This window comes from Arachis ipaensis, chromosome B08 (genome assembly GCF_000816755.2).
Source record: "Arachis ipaensis cultivar K30076 chromosome B08, Araip1.1, whole genome shotgun sequence".
NCBI classification, from domain to species: domain Eukaryota; kingdom Viridiplantae; phylum Streptophyta; class Magnoliopsida; order Fabales; family Fabaceae; genus Arachis; species Arachis ipaensis.
The window spans coordinates 11748077-11758370 of NC_029792.2; the positions used below are offsets into that span (position 1 = coordinate 11748077).

At 37.3% G+C, this 10294-nt stretch overlaps 2 protein-coding genes across 5 annotated transcripts; both read right to left on the minus strand.

The window, feature by feature from the left end:
- On the minus strand, positions 2310-3937 carry LOC107612533. 2 transcript variants are annotated; one of them, XM_021108071.1, is made up of 3 exons: positions 3190-3937; positions 3024-3116; positions 2310-2852 (listed from the first exon to the last, which is right to left on the minus strand). In XM_021108071.1, the coding sequence occupies exons 1-3, from the start codon at positions 3492-3494 to the stop codon at positions 2747-2749; spliced, it is 504 nt and encodes a 167-aa protein (XP_020963730.1). In that variant the 5' UTR covers positions 3495-3937; the 3' UTR covers positions 2310-2746. The 2 variants fall into 2 exon arrangements, with proteins under 2 accessions (XP_020963730.1, XP_020963731.1); XM_021108072.1 differs by lacking the exon at positions 2310-2852 and adding an exon at positions 2869-2945.
- On the minus strand, positions 7530-10288 carry LOC107612290. 3 transcript variants are annotated; one of them, XM_016314072.2, is made up of 4 exons: positions 9578-10288; positions 9413-9505; positions 9187-9334; positions 7530-7640 (listed from the first exon to the last, which is right to left on the minus strand). In XM_016314072.2, the coding sequence occupies exons 1-3, from the start codon at positions 9880-9882 to the stop codon at positions 9322-9324; spliced, it is 411 nt and encodes a 136-aa protein (XP_016169558.1). In that variant the 5' UTR covers positions 9883-10288; the 3' UTR covers positions 7530-7640; positions 9187-9321. The 3 variants fall into 3 exon arrangements, with proteins under 3 accessions (XP_016169558.1, XP_020964548.1, XP_020964550.1); XM_021108889.1 differs by having other exon boundaries at positions 7533-7654; XM_021108891.1 differs by having other exon boundaries at positions 7536-7684.

Consider the following 10294-nt stretch of genomic DNA (forward strand, 5'->3'; position numbering starts at 1 on the left):
GGGTCCCCGGTAACGGTGCCAATGTTACGATGGGTAATCGGAGATTAATGGGCTGGATTCGCTGGGTTGGCCCAATCGTGTGAGGAAAGAAGCCTTCGAGCGTGTTCGCGTCTTTGGGGCCTCCGTCCGACTTGTGAGTATGAGTGAATGGGGGGTGGTACCTGCAAAGACACTTCGATGCCTAAGTCAGCAAGGGTGTGAGCAGGTCTAGAGAGTATTGGGACTTAGAGATACCTGAGGGGTGTCAGTGTATTTATAGTAGTGAACCAATAACCACCATTGAAGTAGTTTCACCTTTTAAGGTGAATAACCATCCCTTTATCTTAGAAAAGTTGAGATATGGCTCCTGGAAGTAGGTTGAGAGATTTTAGGGGCAGTTACTCGTTTGAATGAGTGTTTATCTGCCAGCTAATCTTCGTCCCTGACTTCTTTAGAGCAGGTCGTGGCAGGAACTGACTTCTTCAGGGGTAGGTCGGTGTAGGGTGAGGCTCAATTCATTGGGTTGAGCCTTTTGTTTGGACTTGGGCCTTAGCGTTGGGATAGGGTATGAACACTATTAATATAAAATCATGGATGTTATGTGTTACTTATGTAATAACTAAAAACTATATGTACATAAATGTAATAACTAATAAATATTAATTTAATTTTTCGATGTTAGTTGTATATAATTATAGATGTTATGTGTATTTATGAATGGCATAATCACGAACATACAAATGATATTTCATACTTCATAATCTCTGTTATGGTTTTTATATTCTTAGAAATTGGTTGACTATGAACAACTTGGTTAGATGAGTTGGTCTATTGTTTAATTTTTTTAACTACTACTGACATAGACTCTGTGTTAAGGTTGAATTCAAATGTCATACTACTTGAAATAATAACTACGACTGATTGTGAATTTCTTTGGCTTATCCCAACTAAAATCAAACTAAAAAAGTTTCAATTGTACTAAACTCGTAATTTTTGCTCTTAAATTCGAAGTTCCTAATTGTGCTTCAGATGTACTAAAGTTGTGCTTGTTCCTTCTTGAATTTAAAGGTCTTATACGTTACATAAATTGCCTCTAATGATAATGAAGTGATACAATAAATTAGTGGTTATGATAATTATTATCATTAACGTCAATTAAGGACTATTATTACAATTCTTTATTATCATTAGAGAAAATTCTACTTTTTTTTCGAAGAGATGCTAAAATAAAACTTCTGGAGAGATGCTAAAATAACATTTTTGTAACACCTTCACTATCAGAAGTCACGCTTCCGGCTGCGCTTCTCTGATAGAAAGAAGTATTACGACTACTTTACATACTAAATATTAAAGTAGGAGCCTGTGACTCGATATTGTATCGCTGATTCCTTTAAAAACTGGAAATAAATATTTTATCTTAAGAAAAATACAAGCAGGCATAGATTCATATACAAGACTCCTTACATAATATCTCATAATATATATATATATATATATATATATATATATATATATATATAAAACATAAAACTCCTATCCCTCTTACAAAATTGTAAAAAAAAAAAAGAGGGAGGAAAAATAATCTAATTAATATAACATCATGTAAACCAAAACGCAGTATAACTCTTCATAATGCTTCTTCATCTTATCATTGCCTTATGAATCTTTTAAAAAAACCAATAGGTAATCGTTTAAAACCTTTTCAAAGAAACAATCTTTAATCTTTCAGAAATCCGAAACATTTCCTTTCTTATAAGAAAATCTCAATCAGAAACTAACCACGCAATCAAATAACACAATCATTAATTCAGCACCAAAGTTCAATCTCAAATGTAGCACGCCAGGACAAACACAGGCAGGGCAGATAAGGAAAGCACAAGAAGGAAGCAGTTACAGCAAATAGTTCAAGTAGCAGTTACAAACAGTTTAGCAATTAGGCAAACCAAAACAAGTTCAAACTCAAGCAAAGCATACAAATGCATATGATGCATGCCTGTCCTATGGCTGATGAGGCTCATCTGTCGGTTATTCAGCCAACCCGACAAGTCTGAATTGTACTTAGACTGTCCCCCGACGTGCATCCCCAAAATCTCATTTCCAAGTTCATTTCAACGCCATATTTCAAATAAAATCTTCATCATCCTCTTTTTCATTCTGTTCGTTAACAATCTCAATTCCAAAACAAAATTCTTTCTTTGATAGACAAATCAATCTTAAAATGTATAATACTTAAAAACAAATCTTTTTAATTAATTACTTTAAATAAAACTTTCAATTTTATAAAATTTCGGCAGCATCTCCTCTAAAACTCGGACACTGCCACCCTTTTCGGGTCCCATCCAAACATCTCTCAAACCTTTTCTCAACCATTTCCAAATCTCAAACATTTTCCAGAATTGAACCAGTTCCAATGTCAAATTATTTTCAAATCAACCAATTCTAACAATAAAACTCTTTTTAAAATCGAATCAGCTCAAATATTAAATCATTCATAAAATCAAACCAACTCACAATCAAACCGCTCCCAGAATCAATTTATTTTCATATCTCAAATTATTTCCAAAATCGTTTCATTTATATTACTAAGTAAACTCTAAAACCAATAAAATTCACCTTTCTTAATAATCAAGTAAATGATATTCCAAACCGGTTTTTAACCACAACCACACACCACTCACGCAATCAAGCACCCAATAATTCAGTCCAACAAACCATCACATCCATAAGACAAATATAATCACAGAAGTAAATCTCTTTGCATCAATATCTATTTATCACAACTCTGTAATATAAAATAGATTTTAAGAAAAACCCCTACCTCGACTCGTCGAAACCATAACTCAAAACGCGTCAACAAAACCATTTCTCTTAACCCGAAACCGATAGCAACCGCAAACTCGGCCCCTGATCACTTTCGCAGCACCCACAGCAACTTAAAAGCGACGTGCAACACTCAAAACACGACCCTACATTACCAGAACCTCAGAGTTTATGACCAAACATAACATATTATTAACACGGGTTCCCGAGACATAGATACTTACCGAACTAAGAAAATGAAACAGCGGCGGTCGCTGAACCGGTTTGGCGGCAGCCACCTCGAACGGCAGCGGCGACCAGAACTCCGGCAACGGCGACTGAAACAAACATACAGCGATGATTAAGCTCCCAGAAATTTAAAGGAAACAAAAGCCAACTTAAAACCTTAACCGGCGACAGATCTCAGTGGCAGCAGAGGTGTTCTCCGGCAGCAGAAGCGGCGGTAACAAGCTCCTCTCCCGCGGGCTCCTTCTCTCTCCTGAGTTTGGCTCGGTAGTGACGGAGGTCTCTTCTCCTTCTTCTGCCCGCGACCAGCCTCGATGGTGACGGACCCAGAGGCGGCGATGATCACACGCGCAGCAGCAGCAGCCCGTGATGATGACGATGGCGGCGGCTCTGCACGGTGACGACGGAAGCTTCGAGGACAGTGACCCGCATCCACCTCTCCTTCGTGTCTCTGTTCTCTCTCTTCGCATCGGGTCCTGTTTGTGGTGGCTCGATAGTAACTCGCGGCGCCGGTGCGACACGGAGGTCCGGCAGCGATGATGATGATGAGGTGCGACGAAGCTAGAAGCACAAGGCGCGACGGCGAAGGCTTCTCCTTCCTCGCGCGTCTTCCCACTGTTCACCAAGCTCCATTAACGGCGACGATGAAAATGCTTCCAACGGCGGCGTGCGGTTCTGACAGTGACAGAAGCGTGAACGGCGGCGGAGTAGCGATGCGGCGCGGCGGTGATGGCTGCATGTGGTGGCGCGATTTTCCTCCAGGGCTCGGTGAGGACGCGATGGCGGCGGCGAGGCCCAGCAACGCCGGTGCGCCTCCCTCCCCTCTTCTCCTCTCGGCTCTCCCCTTCCCTTCCTTTTTCATTTTTTTTCTTTTGGGGTATGTCGATTCTGTTGTGTGTGTGTGTTGTTGGGGAAAGGATTAAATCATATAAAATTCTTATTCTTTTACAACCGTTAAATTGTATAATTTAAATATAGAAAATTATTCAATAATTATGAGATTAAGTAAAATTTTAATTTAATTATCAAAACTTAATTTAATTTCTTTTAATAAGATATTTTCCATAAAAAATTATGGATCTTACATCCTACCCACCATATAAAAATTTTCGTCCTCGAAATTTGATACAAAATAAAAGAGATTTCATATCACTTTGCTCTTGAATGCATTTAAAGAAATGGCAAATATTCTTAGTATATATATACATATAATTTCAAATATTAGAATTTTCATATGGCATAAAGGTATTAAAAGGTATAAGTGTGATGCAAACAGAAGTTACAAAATAGACTTGATGTACAAGATGATATGTTTTCAAACATGTGATGGTAAGGCAAGGCGTCAAAAGGTTATGAAACCTGCCGGGGTTAAAACGATGTACTTAACGTCCACATACTAATCTCATACAAACTTCAGAGATTCAACTATTTAAACTTCAACATAACTTATCTCCACCATTTTCAACCGTATCTCATTGGGCAACTCATCTGACAGTTCTTAACTTCGTTAAACACTTTGCAAACCTTATTACTGATCATAAGTTCCACAGCAACAGAACTATGTCACGTAAAACAAGGTTCCACAATTCCCTGTGATGTCGTATGTTTATAAGTTTCACTTTTTGCGTCCACCAAACGTACCCTAAAGAATTAATGTGTCGTTTTCTAAGTCCAACAGTCACACAAGATACCAAAACTAATCTCGAGTATACTTAGAAGGATAACAGACCTTAGAAAAGAAAGAGAAGCAGCAAGAACCATATTCGCGAGAATTTGAAAGAATTGTTGAATCACAAGTAGACAAGGATAAACAAGTAATGAAGAATGCTGGAAAGAGAATCAACTGATAACTTTAAGGGTAACTCTGGGGTCGAAGAGATTCGATAGGACCAATAAGATGAAAAACAACACAGTATTTTGAAACGAATTCAAGCTGAATCAAGAAATATGAGGTTTAGAGAAGAAGAATATCCAAACCAAAGACAAAGTTTATAGAACTCAAGAGTATGGTTTAAAAATATTCTCGAATGTATTGTTCGTAAAGAATGGAAAACTTAAGGAGAAATCATTTCATGTTCTAAAAGAGAAAATGGGTAACAAACATCCTTCAAAAGATTAATAAAAGCGTAAATGTGGCATTATTTCAATATAAATTTAAGTGGAAATAGATTACACAAACTTTGTAAATGGAAAGATTAATTTGGCTAAGAGAAAAATTGTATTTTCTCTTCTTTTTCAAGCATGTATGAAAACTACAATCTTGTTGGAAGAAAACCTGACATAAAGTTTTACTCATAAAAGAAAAGATGATGCATTACAATCAAATAGGTTTAAATCACATACAGAAATTTTCAGAGTATAAGGTAAAGGAGTGTAGGCTGAATTGAAAGCGATTTTATTAAAACTTTAATAGACGGTTATACCGCCCCAAAATAAGTTCAAATCACATCAAAGAGAGGCACTGCTCAAGTAAAGCAATTCAAAGTCAGGGACAACTTTGTATAAGAATAAATCAAAACTTGTTTAAAAAGGTTTAAAACAAAATTCCAATAATATACTTAAAATCACAACTTTATAAGGATGTTCAATAATATTAACATGCGCTAAAAAAGAAACTAATTCATTTTAAGAAAGGAACTTAAATCAAAAGATTTTGATTTGGATTCATAAAACATGTCACTCATAGAAACGAAAAGCTTAAAAAGGAACTCAACAACCTAAAAAGTTGATTCAAAACTTAAATTTCTTCAAAAGAACTCAAAACTTCATCAAAATGGTTTTAAAAAAATTTTAAAAGTATACTTGGAATAACCATCTCGCAAAAATCATTTAAAAAAATTGCGATGCACTTAAAAGAAAATCAGCCCATGGAAGAAAGAATCTCTAAATCAAGGAAATTCAAACAAGAACTCACTAGGCATGGATTATCAAATGAGTTTTCAATTAGTCCAAAGGAATACAAAACGCGTCAGGAAAGGCAACTTAATCAATAAAAAATTCTCAAAAAAAAAAATCTTTGACTAAAAAAAGACAAATAAAAGGACAAATGGTGCATTAGATGGAAACGAATTCAAGTTGACTCGGATGAGTATGAGATTCAGAAGAAATGAAAAATTAAGACAAATGGTGACGTTCAAAAAAAGGTAAGAGAGCAATTAAAAACAGAATCAAATATGACATTCTCAGAAATGAAAAGCTTAAGAAAGAAATTGGTCTATTCATAAGAAGAAAGACATGAGTCCAACATTTTTTTTCTAAAAGAACAATTACATAAACAATGTAGTATACTAAACCAAATTCAAATTAAAAATAAAATAGGTGAAGTTTACCAAACAAAAACCAACTCGGAAAAGATAAAAACCTTTCTTTGGAAAATATCTAAATATATAATCAAATAAGAATATTCGTAAAAATTGTAATAAAATTGTTAGAAAATCAAATTGTATTTAAAGTATATATACTTTTCCATAAATCAGTGAAGAAACAGGCGAGGTATTGGAAACACTTAGTTTTAAACTGTATAAGAAACTTTCAACGTTTATATAAAGAAGTATATATCAAATTAAAAGTGGTTGTATATTTCAAATCAAAAGCAGTTTTGTTAAGATTTAAAGAATGACTGTAATTATCGTCAAATAAGAGGAAAACTAAATTACAATTTGTTTACAAAGGACTCGAAATATGAAATTAAAAAGGTGTACTGCATCAAAACAGATTCAAATGTATATCAAAGAATACATGATTCAAGAGGAAGTGCCTAAATAAAGAATGTAAATACACCAAGGATTTTAAACAGGCATATGTAGTCAGGATCAAACAAGGGCGTACGTGAACAAGAGAGTAGGATTGAAAGATAATCTGATCACTTTCCAAGAAAAGTATCGCAGGCAAGAACCTTAGAGAATACAAAGCAGGAATAAGATACGTGATATTCGCAGAGTTCAAGACATCTAACCGAGTAACCTCAAAAATTAATTCCTAATGTTCCCAGAACCCGCAATTCGCATTATTTATGACTCGCATATTGTGTATGATAACCCATTGGTGCTTCCATATACATAATTCTCTAGTGCTAAGCCGGCCAAACTTAATACCAGAAATTATGCAATGCAAGACTAATGGCATTACCAAATAGACCGTCATGTGCATAAAAACTCTAATTCTCGTTATTCAAACAAGACCTACTACATGACAGACTCTCAGAGTATGTAATTGAAGCATAATCAGTCCATTCCCAAGGCTCTACAGGAAAGACCGCTCTGATACCATAATGTAACACCTTCACTATCAGAAGTCACACTTCCGGCTGCGCTTCTCTGATAGAAAGAAGTATTACGACTACTTTACATACTAAATATTAAAATAGGAGCCTGTGACTCGATACTGTATCACTGATTCCTTTAAAAACCGGAAATAAATACTTTATCTTAAGAAAAATACAAGCAGGCATAGATTCATATACAAGACTCCTTATATATATATATATAAAACATACAACTCTTATCCCTCTTACAAAATTGTAATAACAAAGACGAGAGAAGAAAATAATCTAATTAATTCAACAACATATAAACCGAACGCAGTATAACTTCTCTTAAAGCTTCTTCTTCTGGTTCCTGAAAAAGTAAAGCTGTAGGGGGTGAGAACCTAACCACACAGTCTCACCATGGAGTTTCAAAGTTGTCATAAGGAGATATTTAATAGGAAAACTGTTTTCAAGCTCAGTGATTATCATTGCCTTATGAATCTTTTAAAAAAACCAATAGGTAATCGTTTAAAACCTTTTCAAAGAAACAATGTTTAATCTTTTAGAAATTTGAAACCTTTCCTTTCTTATAAGAAAATCTCAATCAGAAACCAACCACGCAATCAAACAACACAATCATTAATTCAGCACCAAAGTTCAATCTCAAATGTAGCACGCCAGGACAAACACAGGCAGGGCAGACAAGGAAAGCACAAGTAGGCAGCAGTTACAGCAAATAGTTCAAGTAGCAGTTACGAACAGTTTAGCAATTAGGCAAACCAAAACAAGTTCAAACTCAAGCAAAGCATACAAATGGATATGATGCATGCCTGTCCTATGGCTGATGAGGCTCATCTGTCGGTTATTCAGCCAACCCGACAAGTCTGAATTGTACTTAGACTGTCCCCCGACGTGCATCCCCAAGAGTCTATGCATAGCATTTTCTCAAATAATCAATATTACTCAATGGGGGAAACATTCCCGGGAATTTATATAGTGCCCGGTCACACACTTACATTGTAGGGTCAACAGAGTATCGAGTTTTCAACCTGGTACACGTGGTGGCAAGCCACGGCACTTAATCCAAGGAACCTCGTATCTCAGATATTTCAAATTCATAAGCCATGTGAATAATTCAAAGTTCACATCTCAACATTATCAACATCATAATCATTCATCAATCCAAATCTCATTTCCAAGTTCATTTCAAAGCCATATTTCAAATAAAATCCTCATCATCCTCTTTTTCATTCTGTTCGTTAACAATCTCAATTCCAAAACAAAATTCTTTCTTTGATAGACAAATCAATCTTAAAACGTATAATACTTAAAAACAAATCTTTTTAATTAATTACTTTAAATAAAACTTTCAATTTTATAAAATTTCGGCAGCATCTCCTCTAAAACTCGGACACTGCCACCCTTTTCGGGTCCCATCCAAACATCTCTCAAACCTTTTCTCAACCATTTCCAAATCTCAAACATTTTCCAGAATTGAACCAGTTCCAATGTCAAATTATTTTCAAATCAACCAATTCTAACAATAAAACTCTTTTTAAAGTCGAATCAGCTCAAATATTAAATCATTCATAAAATCAAACCAACTCACAATCAAACCGCTCCCAGAATCAATTTATTTTCATATCTCAAATTATTTCCAAGATCGTTTCATTTATATTACTAAGTAAACTCTAAAACTAATAAAATTCACCTTTCTTAATAATCAAGTAAATGATATTCCAAACCGGTTTTTAACCACAACCACACACCACTTACGCAATCAAGCACCTAATAATTCAGTCCAACAAACCATCACATCCATAAGACAAATATAATCACAGAAGTAAATCTCTTTGCATCAATATCTATTTATCACAACTCTGTAATATAAAATATATTTTAAGAAAAACCCCTACCTCAACTCGTCGAAACCATAACTCAAAACGCGTCAACGAAACCGTTTCTCTTAACCCGAAACCAATAGCAACCGCAAACTCGGCCCCTGATCACTTTCGCAGCACCCACAGCAACTTAAAAGCGACGTGCAACGCTCAAAACACGACCCTACGTTACCAGAACCTCAGAGTTTATGACCAAACATAATAGATTATTAACATGGGTTCCCGAGACATAAATACTTACCGAACTAAGAAAATGAAATAGCGGCGGTCGCTGAACCGGTTTGGCGGCAGCCACCTCGAACGGCAGCGGCGACCAGAACTCCGGCAACGGCGACTGAAACAAACATGCAGCAATGATTATGCTCCCAGAAATTTAAAGGAAACAAAAGCCAACTTAAAACCTTACCGGCGACAGATCTCAGTGGCAGCAGAGGTGTTCTCCGACGGCAGAAGCGGCGGTAACAAGCTCCTCTCCCGCGGGCTCCTTCTCTCTCCTGCGTTTGGCTCGGCAGTGACGGAGGTCTCTTCTCCTTCTTCTGCCCGCGACCAGCCTCGACGGTGACGGACCCAGAGGCGGCGATGATCACACGCGCAGCAACAGCAGCCCGTGATGATGACAATGGCGGCGGCTCTGCACGGTGACGACGGAAGCTTCGAAGACAGTGACCCGCAGCCACCTCTCCTTCGCGTCTCTGTTCTCTCTCTTCGCATCGGGTCCTGTTTGTGGTGGCTCGATAGTAACTCGCGGCGCTGGTGCGACACGGAGGTCCGGCAGCGATGATGATGATGAGGTGCGACGAAGCTGGAAGCACAAGGCGCGACGGCGAAGGCTTCTCCTTCCTTGCGTGTCTTCCCACTGTTCACCAAGCTCCATTAACGGCGACGATGAAAATGCTTCCAACGGCGGCGTGCGGTTCTGACAGTGACAGAAGCATGAACGGCGGCGAAGCAGCGATGCGGCACGGCGGTGATGGCTGCATGTGGTGGCGCGGTTTTCCTCCAGGGCTCGGTGAGGACGTGATGGCGGCGGCGAGGCCCAGCAACGCCGGTGCGCCTCCCTCCCCTCTTCTCCTCTCGGCTCTCCCCTTCCCTTCCTTTTTCCTTTTTTTTTCTTTTGGGGTAT